Here is a 17,814-nt window from a genome sequence, read left to right as displayed (position 1 = left end):
TATTGAGCATAATAGGTGACTACAACTACTACACATAAAGCAATCCAAGTGTAGCAAAATAAATAAGTTAGATGATCTGGGTCCGGAAGTTGACGAGACCGCCGGTATAGTTTCGAATCGCTCGGTTCTTGTTTCTTGCGGCCTGGAGACGCCGGTACGCCTCCTGGATATGCCGAGCAAGAATTGGCCGCTGGTCTTCGTCAGGACCGTCAAACAGATGGTGCTCCCGCTTGCGCTTCTTATTTGTCTTTCCGTTCCGCGACTCAAGCTCCTCTTCTAATTCCTTGATTTTGAGTGCTTCCTCGGTCAGATTGGCCACAATCTCAAACGTCAAAAATCCCAGAATATCAACAATGTCGTCATGCGGCTTGGAATCCGTCAGATACTGAATACCTGCCCACTCCCTGAACCGCTTGCCCTTTCTAAATGTAAAACTCGCCTGTCGGCACTCACTCCAATGCACATATTCCTCCTTCGTCATGTCCCTCGTCCGATCATCCGCAGTCTTGAGCCGCTGGATCGTCGCCATGTTCGCCTCCAGCTCGCTTTCGTCCTCGTTTTCGTCTTCGTTTTCCTCTAATGGCTGTTCGGAGAACATGAATTGCAGCTCCCACGGCAGCCGGATCTTGGATTTCTTGTACATCTTCTTCGACGCTTCGCTACTCATGATATTGGAGTCCTCCAGCAGCTCAGCTCCCTCTACGCCGCCTCCACCCTCGTCACGGGCGTTTTTCCGCACGTCCTTCCACGAGAGGTACGTCCTCAGACGATTCACCTTGGCCTTGTCATGGCGAATGAGGAAAATCAGGTCCTCAGTAGCAACGGAACGGGCGCCCCGCTTCAGTGCGAGGGCAGTGCCTTGCAGCAGCTGGAATCGTCAGTCGATTTCACTTGAGTAGGGTGTGTTCTACACTTACAATCTCGACGACCTGTGCGCGGACGATGTCTTCGATAAGCGAAGTCGTCTCGGTCGGCGGATCGTTCGTCTCACCAGAGACGAACATCATCTGCTGGATCTCGACCTTGTATTTGTACTTGTCTTTCTCCTTCTCGGCCATCGTAGTGGTTGTCGTTTTGTGGTGATGATAGTTTGGGACCGACTTATGATTGCCTTCACCAAATGTCGTCAGAAGAGGAATATTCTTCAGAAGAGGAGTTCCGAAGCTTTAAGCGGCCGAAGCTGGCGGATGAAGGCAAGGAGAGTGAAGAGGAGGAAGAGCGGCCGATTATGCGGTTCAAACCGATGGTGTTTGGCTCGGGATCAGGCGATAAAGCGGGCGGGTCAATGAGTATGCGTAATAGCCTCGCGACTCAGTTCACGAGCGCAGGAAAGGAGACCCTTGGTGTTGCCACCAAAGAGGAGCCGTCCAGGCAATATAGAAATGGTAGTGAAGAAAGCGGCAAGGGTGGCCATGAGGGTGCTGCTGCTCCGGATACTACTCATCTGAAGACCTACGGAATGGGCGCGAAACTGCTGAGCAAGATGGGTTACGTAGCCGGAACTGGTCTGGGGTCCTCAAAACAGGGTATTGTAAATCCAATTGAGCAGCAGCTGCGGCCCGGAAAGAAGCTGGGTCTGGGTGGTGTATCTGAGAAGGGCAGGGAGGTCAGGGGTAAAAGCGTCCCCAAAGTCTCTGGTAAGATTGATCTTGGAGAAGACGTATTCGACCAGGTCAGACAGACGATTGTGAAGCGGAAACCGAAAGACATTTATAGATCGGTCAGCGAATTGGAGTCAGAGGGGCTTCATATTCCTAATGCCCTGAAGAACATTGTAGATATGACTGCAGGTGGAGGCGGCAGGACCTTGACGAATTTGCAGGAATTCAGATCGGGGTCCTCGACTCCAAACCAGCCTGATACCATGGCTACCTATGATGAAGCGCGCATGAATCTTTCTAAGTATGCGGCGCAGTCACATCGTCTTAGCGAATGGAGAAAAGAGACAGAGGCCAGTAAAAAGCGATTGGAATCCAGTCGAGAGACACAGAGATCGCAACTAGAGCTGCTGCGCTCTTTGATTGCGACATTCAATGGCTGTAAAGAGGAGATAGAATCAGCCACCGTGACTGAAGAAACTCTCAAGTCGTTTATATTAATGGTGATGCGCGAGGGCAAGCCGCTGTCAAGAGTTACCAATTTAGAGCTGATCATTGCTTCATTACTGGGGCCATACTTAGAACTAAAGATGGCTACTTGGGACCCTTCCGACTTGAGCGCACCATTACTATCGCGCGACCTTATTGCGCTGATATGCGAGGCACGAGAGGCTATATCCGACGGTGTTATACCAGAGTCACGCGAGGCCAAACCTGTTGATACTATGATATACCAAGTGTGGCTGCCTAAGGTTCAGTCTACGTTTACTAACCAATTCGACCTCGAGAACACCTCTTCGGCGCGGTACTTGCTTGAAACTTGGAGCCCGCTGCTCCCCTCTTACGTCAAGCGCGCATTTCTTGAGCGGGTTGTGATTCCGAAGCTCAAGCAGGGATTGGATAAATGGAGGGTTCGGGGTAGCTCGTTATCTGCGCCATACAATTGGGTATCGCCATGGATGAAATATCTCACTGAAATGCACCTCGAAGATAAGATCATGGACGACGTCCGTGCCAAGTTTGTTGCTTTTTTAAAGGGTTATCGAGTAGACAGCGTGGATTTCGCAAGCGAAACAGCCCTCTGGAAGCCGTTATTCACCCCTGTTTCTGAATTCGATTCTTCAGTGGAGAAGAATGCAGTTCCCCGGCTGATCGCCTATGTTGACGCTATACTGGAAATTGATCCTTCTGACCAAGACACGACCCCGCTAGACCATCTTCTTCCATGGGTTGACGTGCTAAAGCCGCGTTTATTCAGCCATATTCTCGAAGTATCGTTCTTCCCAAAGCTCCTTGACATACTTCACCAATGGATCACGTCGTCCGAAGTACCAGATTTCGGGGAAGTAACCGAGTGGGTCGAGAACTGGCTCAATTGGTTCCCCGAAACTGTCCAAGCCATACCGTCAGTTCAAGCTCACTTCAACGAGGCCCTGGAACTTATATCCGGTGCGCTGGATCTTCCTGATGTTGATAGACTCAAAATATCCCATCCGCAGCGACAGTCTACGCCATCAACTCCGATTCCCACGACTGCCAAGCCCAAAAAGTCGACACTTAGCAGCCTTCTTGGCACAACTAAGCAACGTCCGGAGGCATCTCGGAGCTCGTTCAGGGAAGTTATTGAGGAATATTGTACGTCTAACGACTTGTTCCTTGTATCAATTGGCAGCGCCCATTCAAGTAAGGGCCACAAGTTGTTCCGTATTACTCCTAATCCGAGTGGCAAGGGCGGGCTAAATGCTTACATTGATGAGAACGTGCTTTTCATCCTGCCGAAGAGTCAACAGAGCTACATTCCGATATCTTTAGACGAGCTTTCGGATTATTTGTAATTTGAGTGATATTCTATTTACCACGTCTAATTCAGTAGAGGGGGGGGGGGATTATATAACAAATATTTACAGGTGGTTAGAGATTTTGAATTTAGAGGTCCTTCTTTGGCTCCTCCTCAGTGGTGGTTGGAACGACTGGGGTTTCTGGGGTTCCTGGCACTGCTGGGGATTCCGGAGTTTCGACTGGAGCGACCTCAGAGGCGACATTGGCCTTGGTCTCCTCGTTAGCAGACTCAAGTGGATCGTCCTCCCGGAGATGCTCGGCATAGACCTCTGGATACTGTCGGAAACAGTCCTGCATGCCCTTGAACTTCTCAATGCACTCAATGCCCTTTGGCTCCTCAGTGGAGTAGACAAAACAGCTGAAAGCGGCCTTGAACTCCTCGCCACATGGACCATCGGCCATACCACCAAGACATGGACAGTCCCAGTTAATCTCACCGGTCTCTGGATCAAAAGCACCCTTGGCTTCCTGCTCTTCCTCGGCTGGCTTCTGCTCCTCCACTGGCTTCTCGCCAGCAGGCTTCTCCTTCAGATCCTCAGTGGTGAGCGGAGTTGGCTCTGGAGACTTAACATCCTCGGCCTTGATATGTGGAATAGCGCCCTCAGCCTTGATTGGGCTCGACTGCATGCTCAACAGTCCATATCCGATGATTGGCGCGGCAAGACCAATCAGTACGCTTGGGCGAGCGAATCGAGCCTGCTGACCGGATCTCGAAGAGTACATCCTTCGAGCAGCGGCAGAACCGGCAGTCTTTCTAAGGCACTGTCTGAACATTGTCTAATTATCCTCGCTAACCGTCTAAAAATGAGTGTACTCGTATCGAGAACGGATTGTTCAGCTATGTATTTGCCCGAATTTTTCACTTTTCGCCATTACAAATCCGGCATGGTCGGAGCCCCGATGTAGTTAGTTTGACGTGCGGCGCCCATGGTTTCAGATCGCTAGATCTCCGAGCGCTATTTTATTTCACATAGGCAATTGTAATGTACTGAGATACCGTCGTAGCCAATGATAGATGAGCCATCGTTTACATGTATGTGTTGATAGTGTGAATTTGACTTGACAAATGTTAAGTGGTTACATTGATACCAACACTTTTGCTACCAGACAAAAACTCTATGTAGACTCCTTTGAATTGAACATGCTAAGATACATCGGAATTACTAAACATTCCACTACACATACAATCGCCTAACGTACAGTTGTGCTTTTAAGACGCCCCGTTTCCAGGTGGACCGAGGAACTCGCCGGAATAATTATTGCTCGGGCGTTGGGAGTTGACGGGACTTAATGGCGCTTCGGGGGTTCATTATTCGAACGGCGATCACAGGTAGAGATGGTGAAAGAGTTTCGGCCGGCACACTTTTTGGACGGTGAAAAGGGCGAGTGCTCGGCCTTGGTTATCCTAAACCAGCCGATATCCAATGCTTCTCTCTTCTACAAGGCGTGGGACCATTGTGAGTAATGATCTTGTAAATTTGGATGATTTAGCTAGCTAATATAGGGTAGCCATTGTTCGGTCCTGCGCTGACGGTGCTGCCGACCAATTGTTCAGGTTCTTCAAAGAGGATGAAGACCTGAGGAGGAAGCATTTGCCTGACTTTATTGCAGGCGATATGGACTCATTGAGCATTGAGACCAAGAGCTATTATGAGGCCCTGGGAGTGCCTGTGATCAAGGACCCTGATCAGTACTCTACAGACTTTATGAAGGTTACTTCAATTCTAAAAGAGCAATACCCTGAAATTAAGGACTTGCTAGTGCTAGGCGCAATGGGTGGCAGAGTGGATCAGAGTTTTTCTTCTATTCACCAATTGTTTCTGCTCCAGCCTGCCCTGGAAAGGCCAGTGTATCTCTTGTCTGACGAGAGCGTTACATTCCTATTAGAGAAGGGCACATCGCTTATCCGCACCCCCCTAAAGCACCTTGGCAAGACATGTGGAATCCTTCCTATCGTAGGGACTGCACATATCACCATCAGGGGGATGGAATGGGACGTTACTGACTGGGAGACTAATTACGGCACCAAGGTGAGCACCAGTAATCATCTGATTCAAGACACGGTTGAAATTACGACCGATGTGCCTGTATTGTTCACAGCCGAGCTCAGAGAGAAATAGACTCACATTTCTTCAGTATCGCGCTTAACGCACTACGTAATTATGAAGCGAGTCTGAACAGGCCAATTGCCCTTTCCGACGACTCGAATGCACGACCACAGTAACACACTGGGGCTCTGCCCCAGACCCCGTAGTTGGGGGGCCAGCCCCCCAAACCCCCCTAGTACACCATCTCTACAAGTCCTCCGCGGAGCGGAGCCACGGGGGTCTGGGGGGCTGGCCCCCCAGGATGTGCCTCTATGAACTAGGCTACTAGTAGGGGTTTTAATGGTAGGGCGATCCAGCTTCTGGGAATTAGTCCACAGCACAGACTTATCGTATCCGAGACCACGCGCATCTTAGCCGTTAATCGGTTCATACATGTGGCATTGTGCATTGATCCTTCGTGGACTTATCCGACTCAGGAATTGAACGAACATGACAACGCCAATGGCTCGTCGACCACTCATAACCGAGAGCAGGACCATTGCACTACCGGCACAGTGAAAAGAAAAAAACAGGTTAAAATGCTGCTCGAGTGCCAAGGGCCAAGAGACTTGGCCCTGCCAGGGCCTATTCACCAATTAGGTGTGGGTATGGCCGGCACATGGGCGTACGGCTGAACTGTCGCGACCACCAACTATCACGAAAAGTACGGCGACAGGTAGTGACCGGAAGAGTAGAGGTAACTGTGGGTAGTTCTTGGCGCGTTGAAAATAGGTCAGTCCCAATGGCGCGACTATTGCGGTAGAGCCTCAATCAATCACAGGGCTCTTTTCGAGAAACGTGGACACTAGCGACCAAAATATAAAAGACCACAATAGTAGACACAACTAGACCGTTAGTTTTTTCTATAATCTCAATAAAAAAGAAGCTACACAGGGCAAAGCATTAGATGGCGTTACATCAATTCGACTACCTGTTCGCGATCACTATGATCTTCGCGTTCCTGGACGCGTGGAACATCGGTGCCAACGATGTTGCCAACTCCTTCGCGACTTCAATTTCCTCTAGAGCCCTAAGCTACCCCCAGGCAATGATTCTCGCTGCGTTGTGCGAATTCCTGGGCGCTGTTCTTGCTGGTTCTCGAGTCTCGGATGCCATCCGAAGCAAGATCATCGACGTCACAGTGTTTGACGATGGCCCTGCTGCGCTCATGCTGCTCATGACCTGTGCCATTATCGCTTCCTCCATATGGTTGACCCTTGCTACTCGAATTGGTGCTCCAGTCTCTACCACTCACTCAATTGTCGGTGCTATTATCGGTGCCGGTATTGCCGCCAAGGGTGTCAACAGCATTCACTGGGGATGGAACGGGTTTGCCCAGATTGTCGCCTCTTGGTTTATTGCCCCAGCCATTGCGGGAGCATTCGGCTCTATCCTTTTCCTCTTTACCAAGTACGCTGTCCTTGAGAGAAGGGATTCCTTGAAGAAGGGTCTCTTCACTGTGCCGTTCTATTTTGCGTTGACTTTCGGTGTCCTTATCATGGTAATTGTGTGGAAGGGTGCTCCAAGCTTGCACCTTGACAAGCTTACTACTGGCCAGGTTCTTGGCGCTATCTTCGGTGGTGCTGGTGGTGCTGTCGTGGTGTACTTTGTTTTCTTCTATCCATATCTCTACCGAAAGTTGGTTCTTGAGGACTGGCGAATCCGCTACTGGCACCTTCCATTGGGTCCAACTCTTTGGTCCTGGGGTGAGGTCCCGCCGATTCCAGAGGGGTACAAGGGCCAGCTTGTGGTCGACTACTACGAAGGCAACCGAAACGAAGATGAGCTTCTCGAGTCTACCTTTGGCAAGCCTAGCTCTCACAACATCAGCGCCACTAACCAAAGTTCTGGGGCCACCTCATTCAACAACAATGAGCCTGGCTATGACGAGCGATCACCAACTATTGCGCCGTCAATGAACAATATAGATCTCGAGAAAGAGCCCGCGCATACCCTCCCGCCACAGGCTATTCAGCCAGCTGAGCCAATTGAGCCAAAGGAGGAGCGAAAGAAGTTCAAAGACTACACCAAGAAGGACCTACTTAAACCAACCAACTGGCCATGGCTCATGTGGCTTGCTATCTCCCACGGCTGGACCCAGGATGTTGTGTACGCTCAGAGACTTGGTGGCCCATTATCTGGTGACATCAAGGACATGCACTCTCGAGCCAAGAAATACGACATCAAAACTGAGCACCTCTACTCCTTCCTCCAGTGTCTTACTTCCTGCACTGCTTCTTTCGCTCACGGCTCCAACGATATCTCTAACGCTGTGGGTCCCCTTTCCACCGTCTACCTCATCTGGCGATCCAATGAGGTCTCCAACAAGTCTCCAGTGCCGGTGTGGTGCCTCGCCTACACTGCTGCCGCCTTGGTCATTGGCCTCTGGACTTATGGCTACCACATCATGAAGAACCTTGGTAACAGAATGACTCTGCAGAGCCCTTCTCGAGGTTTCTCCGCCGAGTTGGGCGCTGCTATTACCACTGTCTTTGCTACCCAGCTCTCCTTGCCAATTTCCACCACTCAATGCATTGTCGGCGCCATTGTCTGCGTTGGTCTCTGCAACAACGACATCAAAGCAGTCAATTGGCGAATGGTCGCTTGGTGCTACCTTGGTTGGATTTTTACCTTGCCATGTGCTGGCCTGATAGCCGGTATACTTATGGGTATCATCGTCAATGCGCCGAAGGTTGGCGTTTTATATGAAATGAGCTAGTTCATTTTAAATTGAGTCCTTCCGTTGTTACCGCATGGGATGCATTTCACATGTTTCCAGGTAGACTGTTCGCCAAACCATGTAGGTTGCGCCAATTGATCTGATCGGTATTGATTCTCCAGCTCGACGAAATTAAGGCATAGAACTTACTGCAATTAATATCGTTAATCCAGTACAATTGTACCATAAACTTTTTCAGGCTATTGATATGACACATCGCCATATTACACATCCCATATTTATTCAAAAGCGAGAACTGAAGATGCGTATTGACATTTGTTGGTCGTTCGGAATGGATCGTGAAACATGGTGTATCAACACGCACGCGTCAAACTTTTAATGTTTCAGCTCCATCTGTGATTAGATCACCGCGGTCAAATAACCTACTCATCTCATTCCGATGAGCGTGGAAAAGCAGAGACTATAAGACACCAGTATAACCACTCGCATTGGCTGAAAGATTTAAATTTCTTTCGTATGGAACGTGAAATTTCCCCCGGTTATTAAGTACCATCGGTCCCCCCTGACGGTCCACGTAGGAAATTTTTTGCCGTGCAGAAAGGTCACGCTAGAATGCTGCACAGGCCACCTCCCCCCTCGTCAGCCCCCCAAATATAGATCCCAGAACCCTACTTTGCATGCTTTTATCTTAATTGTCATAGGGGGAGGTGATGAGACGACCGTCGCTTAAGAGCTTCCTCTCGTTCACACTGTTCCTGTTTGCCGTCATCGGCTCACTGGCAGTGTTCCTGTTCAGTCTCATGGTGCTCCTGGGCTCCTCACCCCGAGCACTGGGGCTCAAGTCGGTGTACTTCCTCAAACTGGACCCCATTCATATACCCCAGGCCCGTATCGGCGGCCCCGTGAGCAACAGCTCAGACACAGTTTCGGGGTCTATGGGGATATTCGACTACTACAGTTTTGGGGCTGGTGGTATTTGCGGGAGCTCCTATGTCAGCGGGCAGTCTGGACCCAAATTCTATGCCTGTAATGCCCCTTCGACTCCGTACTCCTTTGACTTCGTACAGCTGCTGGTGAACAGTGTGTCCGAGGGCGTTACCGTCGAGGTACCGCAGGACATCACAGAGTATCAATCAACTCTGAATCCAGCCAGCAAAGCCATCTGGGCGTTCTACTTCCTCTCAGTGCTATTCAGTGGGCTGACCTTCTGTTCTGGCCTGGGATCACTCTACTTCCGCGAAGCGCTCTATGGTGCGTTTATTGGCTCGGCAGTCAGTTCGATTTTTATTCTTATCGCGTCGTGTGTCTCCACTGGAGTGTACATGACCTATCGCCAAAAGTTTCTCAACGTTCAGGCCTTTTTCGGCATGAGCCCCACGGTCGGTAATGCGGCGTATGCCCTGACCTGGTTGGCCGCCGTTATCAGCATTGGTGCTACTCTTTCGTGGGCGATCGTCCTGTCCAAGAAGTCTCTATTTAGATACTCGTGATGACTCTGTACAATTTCCGTAATGATTTAATGACCTTCCTTTCAATTTTCGATATCTTTTCGGCCCATAAGGGTATATGACATTAATTGGCCATCTACGGCGTCGAAGTATCTTGATACTGGCTCTAGGTATGTCTTCCCGGGAAAGTGGTAGCTTTTATAATATGTGAAGACGACTACAAGGACCCTGTTGCAATCAAGGCTGCATTGAGCGTAAGCAGGTGTGGTACCGGGTTGGCGCAAAAGGAGGGACGCTGTACTGAGATATGCTTACGGCACTTGGTTACAGATTGTGCAAGTTCATAGTTTACGGTCGTACTTGGAAGGAATTATCTAAAATTCATTTTTTGGCTGTGTCCAGAAGCAGTGATAGCGGACAAACTATAGACATTATCGACCGACCAGTTGAAAACATTGCTTATTGGTACATGTAACGAACAATCCAGATATTCACACGGGTAGGTAGATAGAACAAAACAAAATATCATTTCAAATGCAAAACTATAGGGCATATCTGAACTCAGGGTTCTCAAAGTCAGTCAAGTCGGCGAACTCAGAATTGTCAATGTCAAGTGTTTCATTTCGTTCATCACGGATCTTGTTTGCTCGCCAGTTGACGTAGTAAAGAATGCACATAAAAATAGCGCAAATGACGGCACACACTACCATGCAGATTTTGGCGCCGGTGTAATGCGGTGCTTGTGTCGCAATGAAAGTCTGAGGACCAATGAGGTTACCCACGCCGTAGAAGATAAGGAAGATGGCATTGACGGTAATCTTTTTCGTGTGGCCAGCAGTATTGGAAGTAATGCATGAAAGAAGGCACACAAAAGTGATTGGGGATGCGTTGTAAAGATACAGTCCTGCCAATTGAGCGCCCGATGACTTTGGGAACGCCAATAGACAAGTTCCAAGAATTTGGAATACGAGAGAGCCCAGGATACCTGCCACCATTCGCTTCTGGGTGTATTGCACGAACACACCGCCCAAAAGAAGGCCCACAATCTCAACAGCCCCGCATGGCATGGTCATGAGTAGTGCCCTTTCATTCACGTAGCCTAAAGAGGAAATAATGATGGCGGTAAAGTTACTGAGGCCGCCATTGGGGATGGTCTGGCCCAGCATGATGACAATGAAGATATATGTTCGCACATCAGTGAAAGCCTCAATAAACTGGCTCTTCTTGAAGTGCTTGTTGCCGAATCCTTGCTTGTTAGATCGGATTCGCTCAACGACCAACAGACGTTCCTTTGGGGTGAGGAACCATGCCTTCGATGGATTATCTGGGATGTGGAAGTAGCAAACAACTCCAAGCACGATGGTCAAAAGACCAATGGTAATGAAGAGTATTCGCCACGCCGCAATCGGAGTCCCCACTGTTACTTCACGCTTGTAGAGGCCGTATGAAATTGCCCCGCCAAGAATAGTACCGAGGCCGTTGCAGCAGAACCACATCGACGTTCGCATAAACTGCTCCTCTCGCTTGTACCACTGGGAGGTGATAATAACGAATGCTGGAGTAATTGCCGACTCCAAAGCGCCGAGAAGTACTCGCAGTGTTTCAAACCCGGCATAGCTGTTAGGCGCGGCGGAAATCATCATGATTGCACCCCAAAGGACGATGAAAAGGGCAGTCATTTTTGACAAAGAATACCGCTGCAGGATGAAGGAGAATGGCATTTCAAAGACCATATAACCAAGGTAGAATCCAGTGCCGGTCCAGCTGTACATGCTTCCCTCCATCTTAAGGTCAGTTCGCAGTCCCATAATGGACGCAGCGGAGTTGGACGTCTTGTCCATGTACTGCACTGCGTACACGAAACACATCAGCGGGCAGATATAGAGATCAATTTTGCGTAAAAGCCGCTTGTTTGTCTCTTCATCAATTTCCAATCCCTGAGACTGCTGGGCAATCTCGTATGCTTCGTCGATGTCATTCTTGGACTGGATGCGCTTTTCCTCCATGTTATCGACCAGCCCAATCTCCACATCGGGGTCATTTTTTTGGCTCGGAGGCTCAACTGCTACTACTGTCTCGGTAGTCATTTGAGGGCCTTTAAGTTTTAGAGGAATATTACTCTATCAGGGAGTTCCGTCTAACGCTTTATACATGACATTTTTTCGCTTCCCCACAATATTATATCTACAGAATGATTCATCGTCGGTTAGTTCAAGTCCATGGGCACTTGATTGTACATAATGCCGGTGCATCAGTGGAACTCATGCCGAAACACTAATACATGAACTGCGATACAAGTGCCATCCCCTCTCATATTACCGCCCCCGCGGGAGAGATCTACCACCACGGCATCTGAATGTTTGATCTACCGGGGCTGCATATCTCACCACCTTATCTGCATCGATCATGGGCCGATGGGCCATAGGGACTTGGCAAGCGCGTGTATTCTCCCCTCTCCTGTATTACTGTAGTAGGTATAACGCAAGCTGCTTGAGGGTAACCATGCATTCTGAATAAGATTTCTACACGATTCGCCGGGCTAGATGGACGGTACTTTGTAGTAGTGCGAGGAGCACTGTAGCCGTTTGTGGGGAGGGTACCCGGTGCAAACCGGCAATATCCCTCTATTGACTCTATCCAAGCGGGAGAAGTCCGCGCATTCACATGTACAGCACTTTTTTTTTACCAAGTACAGTACAAGTGCTGCAGAAATTATGCATTGACAGGGGACTCGCTTCGCTTCGGATGGTAGGGTACACCGACACACGGCGTTCTGCGCCTAAACAGGTCATGATTCATAACGTAGGGTGTGTTTACGATGCATACTTCGCCGATATTATCGAAAGGCTTGCTGAAAATCGGTTATCGTAGCATACAGGCAGATATCAGCACAGTGTAAGAAATTAGGGCTAAATAAACAATCGTATTCCGGGCGGATTCGGCGTCACTCATAGTGCTTAAGGGCTTACAAACTAATTACATATAACAATCATTTTATAGTGTACAATCAGATTCTATTACAATGCATAGCGGAACTCTGGGTTCTGGAAGTCGGTGAGATCAGCGAACTCACTGTTTTCCATGTCAAGTTTTTCGTTTCTTTCGTCTCGCCGCTTGTTTTCACGCCAATTGACCCAGTACAGCAAGCACATGAGCACGAAGCACACGCAAGAGCATACCACCATTGCAACCTTTGCTCCAGTGTAATGAGGGGCCTGGCTAGGGATAAATGTCTGTGGACCAATTACGTTTCCAACGCAGTAGGCAATCAGGAAAAGAGCGTTAGTGACGACCTTCTTCGTGTGCCCCGCAGTGTTGGAACTGATGCAGGACAGGAAGCAGCAGAAGGTGATTGGAGATGCAAAGTAGAGGTAATATCCGGCCAATTGCGCCTTAGTAGAAGGAGCAAATGCCAACAAACATAGAGGCATAACGAGGAGGCAGGCTGCACTTGTAATGCCTACAATCATTCGCTTTTGAGTCCGCTGGGCAATATACCCGCCAGCTAGCAGCCCAACGACCTCAACTGCGCCGCATGGAGTGTTCATTAGCAGACTCCTCTCGTTAGTGTATCCCAGTGATGTTACAATAATAGTTCCGAAGTTTGTGAGACCGCCGTTGGGGACTTGGTTTGACAGGACTATCAGGATCAGAATATACGTCCGGGGATCGATAAACACTTCTTTGAGCTGATCCATTTTGAACTTGCTGTTGCCGAAGCCTTGCTTGTTGGATCTGATTCGCTCAACAACCATGAGTCGCTCCTCCTCCGTGAGAAACCATGCCTTGGCGGGAGTATCGGGGATGTGGAAGTACACAGCTATTCCAAGCAAGATTGTCAGGAGGCCAATTGTGATGAACAGGATCTTCCATGCAACAATGGAGGTGCCCACGGTCTCCTGGCGCACCGTCAGCCCGTATGCAATAGCACCACCGACGATCGTGCCTATTCCGTTACAGCAGAACCACATTGACGTTCGCATGAACTGCTCCTCTCTTCGATACCACTGGGAAGTGATGAGCACAAATGCAGGGGTGATAGCTGACTCGAAAGCGCCGAGAAGTACTCGTAGTGCTTCAAATCCGGCATAGCTGTTTGGAACAGCGGACATGGTCAAGACGAATCCCCACAGTACAATGAAGGCGGCAGTGCTTTTGGCGAGCGAAAAACGCTGCAAAATTAGCGAAAACGGGATTTCAAATACAAGGTAGCCGAGATAGAACCCAGTTCCTGTCCAAGCGTACATCTTGCCTTTCATGTCGAGGTCGTCTCGCAATCCCATAATGGAAGCATAAGAATTGGACGTCTTGTCCATATACTGGACAGCGTAAATCACACACATAAGAGGGCATACATAGAGGTCTATTTTCCTCAGCAATCGCTTATTGGTTTCCTCGTCGATCACAATGCCTTGTGAAAGTTTAGCAATCTCAAGAGCCTTGTCACCATCGCCGGAAGACAGGTCGACCTGCTTCTCTACAATCTCTACGTCTAGTAGTTCGTCTGGTGCGCCCATTTTTGTTCCTCTTCACGGGAGGACAGAGGCATTGCTATTTAAGCTCAAGGAGTTCCCTCAGCCGATAGCGCTTCGGTTCGCACCGCTCTCTCTCTCTCTCTCTCTTGCGGGGAATGGCATAATCTTCGAATCAGGCCGCACCTTTCTCGGACCTCAATGCCCGGTTTTCAATGCACGCGAATTTTTTTGTGTCTCGGCAGCATAAGATAGCCTACATCTACGTAATACGAAGTCTTCATGGTATATTCATCCGGATCGACACTGGCATACTCATTCATATATCTACATATTTTTGGTTCTCGGTACAGTACCCGGTACTGTGACTATTTTCAGGGAACCTCGTAGCCATTAGACGTAGCCAAATTGAAATCGAGTATACTGCAATGCAATCTGTACCGCATAGATCGGGAAAATAAAAAGGCTCGATAACCCCCGCGCGGGTTATCTACCTGCCTATATATATACGTGATGCAATTGATTTACATCTACCCGTCTCATGTCTCTCCGCGGGTAATATTCATCGCCAAAATCGGCGACATCTCCGGCTGTCTTAATATTTGTTGCATTGTCGTATTGTCGTTAATTGCGTGTTAACTTAATTGGGACTTTCTATTACGTTTTCCCATAAGGCTGTGCGCAGACATGCGCTGTTAACGACGGGGGGTGGTGCCTGAAATTGTGTTTCCCCCTAAATATTAGCAGCCAAGACTCTGTGCCTTTTGCATAGCCACTACACCATGAAGCTGTACTATATCGGCGTTTTGAAGACCACCGGCGACCAGGATGCTATCGAGCTGACGAGCGCCCGGGATCTCTCGTCCTTCAGCTTTTTCGAGCGATCCAGGTAAGTGTGCCAACAGATGCGGAGAGAGAACGTTGCTCGCTAACTAGACGGCTAGCGTTGGCCAGTTTATGACATTCTTTAGCACCACCGTAGCTGGACGGACCAAGCCAGGCCAGAGACAGTCTGTTGAGGAAGGCAACACGTACATCGGTCACTGTTACGCGAGATCAGAAGGCGTGGCAGGCATTATCATCAGCGATAAGGAATACCCAGTGCGGGTGGCATTCTCTCTGCTCAACAAGGTGCTCGACGAATACATTGCCAAGTACCCTAGTACCGAGTGGAACAGCGTTTCTTCGAACGGTACTGGCCCCCAGTATGCGGCTCTGGAGGAGTACCTCAAGAAATACCAGGACCCTCACCAGGCTGACACCATTATGAAGGTCCAACAGGAACTAGACGAAACTAAAATTACGCTACACAAGACAATCGAGTCAGTTCTGGCTCGAGGCGAGAAGCTTGACTCGTTGGTGGACAAGTCTGAGGCGCTATCGAATTCGTCCCGGATGTTCTACAAACAGGCAAAGAAGACTAACTCTTGCTGTGTTATTTCGTAATGCATAATCTATTGATGTTTCTACAGTACTTCAAGGTATAGGTGGTAACTTATTAGTTGAGAATCAACAATAATATCCGTACTTAGTTCATTTGAGTGGTTCAAGTCATTCATCATATATATACCTGGAGGAACTCTATTCCCTGTTGTGCTTGACTCTCGTTTGGATTGTGAAAAGAATTAGAGAGCGTGAATCTAGCTTGGATTGTCAAAAGACATGAGAGCGTAGAATAAATGGGCTTACAACTTGGAGTATCGCTTGAACTCCGGTCGAGCCATTGGCTCGTAAACGGAATCGAATAGGAGGTTAGTTGGCGCAGCGTTATGGGTGGATATCGATCGGAGATCAAGGTGTGCGGGGCTGAGCTGGTCGACAGAGGTAACACCAATAAGCCGCATGTTCATCTCAAACTCATCTTTGAGCAGCTGCATGGCCCTAACCACACCTTCTTCGCCGTACGAGGACATGGCATACAGGAATGGCCGACCAAGACCGACGCCCTTCGCTCCAAGGCACAGCGCTTTCATAATATCGGTAGCTCGTCTAATGCCACCATCAATGTAGATCTCAATCTTGTTCTCCCACCCTCGAGCACGCAGCTCGGCCATGGTCTCGGCCAGCACTTCGATAGACGATCGCGCAAAATCAAGCTGTCGGCCGCCGTGGTTGGATAGAAGTACACCATCCATGCCGTACTCAACAGCCTTGATAACGTCTTCAACACACTGGACACCCTTGAGTACAATTGGCATCTTGGTAATAGTTCGGAACCACGCTAGGTCCTTCCAAGAAAGAGAAGCGTCAATGAACGAAGAAATGGCTCGAGCAGCACCCTGGGACCGGTCAATTGTGCCCTCGTCTTCCTGAACCTCAGCAGCTGCCTCGTCGTACTTCACCCGCATGTCCTTCTCTCGCCGACCCAGCTGGGGCGCATCTACTGTGATCCAAAGAGCCTTGATGCCCCGCTTCTCGGCATGCTGAACAATGCGCTTTGTGATTTCCCGGTCAGCGTTAACATAGAGCTGCATCCATTGAGTCTGCTTGTCGGTCGCCGCGTCCACGATCTCGTCAAACGAGCAGGACGCCAGGGTTGGAATCATCTGGATAATGTCTTCCTTGGCAGCAGCCCGAGTGAGGCATGTTTCGCCGTCTGGATGCCCAAGCTTACCCAAGGCAGTAGCAGTGACATAGAAAGGAGCAGAGGTCTTGGTCCCGAGCATAGTAGTCGACATGTCGACGCTGGAGACGTCTACGAGCACTCGAGGCTTGAACCAGATGCGGTGGAAAGCCCGGTGGTTTTCCCGAAGCGAGATCTCGTCGTCTGCACCCGAGGAATAGTATGCCCAAGCGGTTTTTCGCATCACCTCTCGGGCAATGTGTTCAAAGTCAAACAGGTTGTACATCTGGCTCAGAGGTGGCCTGTTGGCAATAGCCTGTTGGACTCGCTTGTCTTCTTCATCGAGCTCCTCTTCCTGTCCTACTTGGGAGAGTCCAGCAACCTCGCCCAGGTGCTTGGATTTATCTAGGTACTTATCGAGCACATCCCTGGGGTGAATCGGGTCGAATTCTTTAGTCGCGTCCTTGCCCGCGTACTTGAGGATGATTTTCTGACCACCTGGGTGCTCTGGCAGGAATTCAGTCACATCGTATGCCTTGCCATGGACAACAACCCAGCAGGACTCCTTAGAGTTGTGTTTGTTCACTATAAAGGTTAGCTTGTACAAATACGTGTACTCCAAATTCAAATAATCCACATAGACCAAACAACCAAAATAGCCCAAAATAGTCCAAATTTCTAAATGGTTTAAGCAGTCCAAACAGTCCAAGTGTCTATACGGTTTAAGTGGTCCAAATAGCCCAAATCTCTAAATGGTTGAAATGGTCTAAATGACCGAACTTGTTCCGAGAGACGTCAAGCGGTTTTTGTTGCCCCGAAGTATCACCAGTCATGGTCGTATTTCCGCATAGTTTGCGAATACCAGAGCAGGTATACCGACCATCAGCAAATGAACAGCCAGGAAATCTAGGCTATCGTGGATATTCATCCGCCATCGCAATCCTTGCTAAGCCTATAACTTACCTTCTTTAATATCAACCATGGTTTGCTTTACGTGAAATCCTATTCTTGATAGTCTTCCAAAATTATAACGACAGAAAGTGTGGTATTTATCGTTTGGATTTATTGTCTGTCCAATATTTCAAATCTCGGAATTCTGATTCGTGGTGATCCCGGCCAAAAAACTG

The 17,814-nt window shown here is 49.1% G+C and overlaps 10 protein-coding genes across 10 annotated transcripts; 5 read left to right on the top strand and 5 right to left on the bottom strand.

Moving 5' to 3' along the window:
* Window positions 1-67: 67 nt before the first annotated feature.
* SPT3 (transcriptional regulator SPT3) lies at window positions 68-1,058 on the bottom strand (the record flags this gene model as incomplete). The annotated part of the gene is made up of 2 exons (XM_076683729.1): window positions 68-868; window positions 918-1,058. The coding sequence occupies 2 exons, from the start codon at window positions 1,056-1,058 to the stop codon at window positions 68-70; spliced, it is 942 nt and encodes a 313-aa protein (XP_076542073.1).
* Window positions 1,059-1,120: 62 nt separating this feature from the next.
* SPP382 (mRNA splicing protein SPP382) lies at window positions 1,121-3,433 on the top strand (the record flags this gene model as incomplete). The annotated part of the gene is made up of 1 exon (XM_076683728.1): window positions 1,121-3,433. The coding sequence occupies one exon, from the start codon at window positions 1,121-1,123 to the stop codon at window positions 3,431-3,433; it is 2,313 nt and encodes a 770-aa protein (XP_076542072.1).
* A 91-nt stretch (window positions 3,434-3,524) lies between these two features.
* On the bottom strand, window positions 3,525-4,211 carry MIA40 (Mia40p; the record flags this gene model as incomplete). Its single annotated transcript, XM_076683727.1, has 1 exon — window positions 3,525-4,211. One exon carries the CDS (start codon window positions 4,209-4,211, stop codon window positions 3,525-3,527), a length of 687 nt encoding a protein of 228 aa, XP_076542071.1.
* A 562-nt stretch (window positions 4,212-4,773) lies between these two features.
* Window positions 4,774-5,557, top strand: THI80 (thiamine diphosphokinase; the record flags this gene model as incomplete). Its single annotated transcript, XM_076683726.1, has 2 exons — window positions 4,774-4,894; window positions 4,947-5,557. 2 exons carry the CDS (start codon window positions 4,774-4,776, stop codon window positions 5,555-5,557), a joined length of 732 nt encoding a protein of 243 aa, XP_076542070.1.
* Window positions 5,558-6,470: 913 nt separating this feature from the next.
* On the top strand, window positions 6,471-8,243 carry PHO89 (Pho89p; the record flags this gene model as incomplete). Its single annotated transcript, XM_076683725.1, has 1 exon — window positions 6,471-8,243. One exon carries the CDS (start codon window positions 6,471-6,473, stop codon window positions 8,241-8,243), a length of 1,773 nt encoding a protein of 590 aa, XP_076542069.1.
* Window positions 8,244-8,914: 671 nt separating this feature from the next.
* On the top strand, window positions 8,915-9,694 carry TRVA0_010S01992 (SUR7/PalI family protein; the record flags this gene model as incomplete). The annotated part of the gene is made up of 1 exon (XM_076683724.1): window positions 8,915-9,694. One exon carries the CDS (start codon window positions 8,915-8,917, stop codon window positions 9,692-9,694), a length of 780 nt encoding a protein of 259 aa, XP_076542068.1.
* Window positions 9,695-10,194: 500 nt separating this feature from the next.
* On the bottom strand, window positions 10,195-11,739 carry DAL5 (allantoate permease family MFS transporter; the record flags this gene model as incomplete). The annotated part of the gene is made up of 1 exon (XM_076683723.1): window positions 10,195-11,739. One exon carries the CDS (start codon window positions 11,737-11,739, stop codon window positions 10,195-10,197), a length of 1,545 nt encoding a protein of 514 aa, XP_076542067.1.
* Window positions 11,740-12,669: 930 nt separating this feature from the next.
* On the bottom strand, window positions 12,670-14,169 carry DAL5 (allantoate permease family MFS transporter; the record flags this gene model as incomplete). Its single annotated transcript, XM_076683722.1, has 1 exon — window positions 12,670-14,169. The coding sequence occupies one exon, from the start codon at window positions 14,167-14,169 to the stop codon at window positions 12,670-12,672; it is 1,500 nt and encodes a 499-aa protein (XP_076542066.1).
* A 737-nt stretch (window positions 14,170-14,906) lies between these two features.
* YKT6 (palmitoyltransferase YKT6) lies at window positions 14,907-15,570 on the top strand (the record flags this gene model as incomplete). The annotated part of the gene is made up of 2 exons (XM_076683721.1): window positions 14,907-15,013; window positions 15,069-15,570. The coding sequence occupies 2 exons, from the start codon at window positions 14,907-14,909 to the stop codon at window positions 15,568-15,570; spliced, it is 609 nt and encodes a 202-aa protein (XP_076542065.1).
* Window positions 15,571-15,809: 239 nt separating this feature from the next.
* Window positions 15,810-17,669, bottom strand: CYB2 (L-lactate dehydrogenase (cytochrome); the record flags this gene model as incomplete). The annotated part of the gene is made up of 2 exons (XM_076683720.1): window positions 15,810-17,272; window positions 17,651-17,669. The coding sequence occupies 2 exons, from the start codon at window positions 17,667-17,669 to the stop codon at window positions 15,810-15,812; spliced, it is 1,482 nt and encodes a 493-aa protein (XP_076542064.1).
* Between the last annotated feature and the right edge of the window lie 145 nt (window positions 17,670-17,814).

The sequence above is a fragment of the Trichomonascus vanleenenianus genome (assembly GCF_965637985.1).
Source record: "Trichomonascus vanleenenianus strain CLIB 3782 genome assembly, contig: TRVA0_010S, whole genome shotgun sequence".
NCBI classification, from domain to species: domain Eukaryota; kingdom Fungi; phylum Ascomycota; class Dipodascomycetes; order Dipodascales; family Trichomonascaceae; genus Blastobotrys; species Blastobotrys vanleenenianus.
The sequence above is the reverse complement of the archived record's forward strand: the minus strand, read 5'-3'. Positions and strand labels throughout refer to the sequence as shown.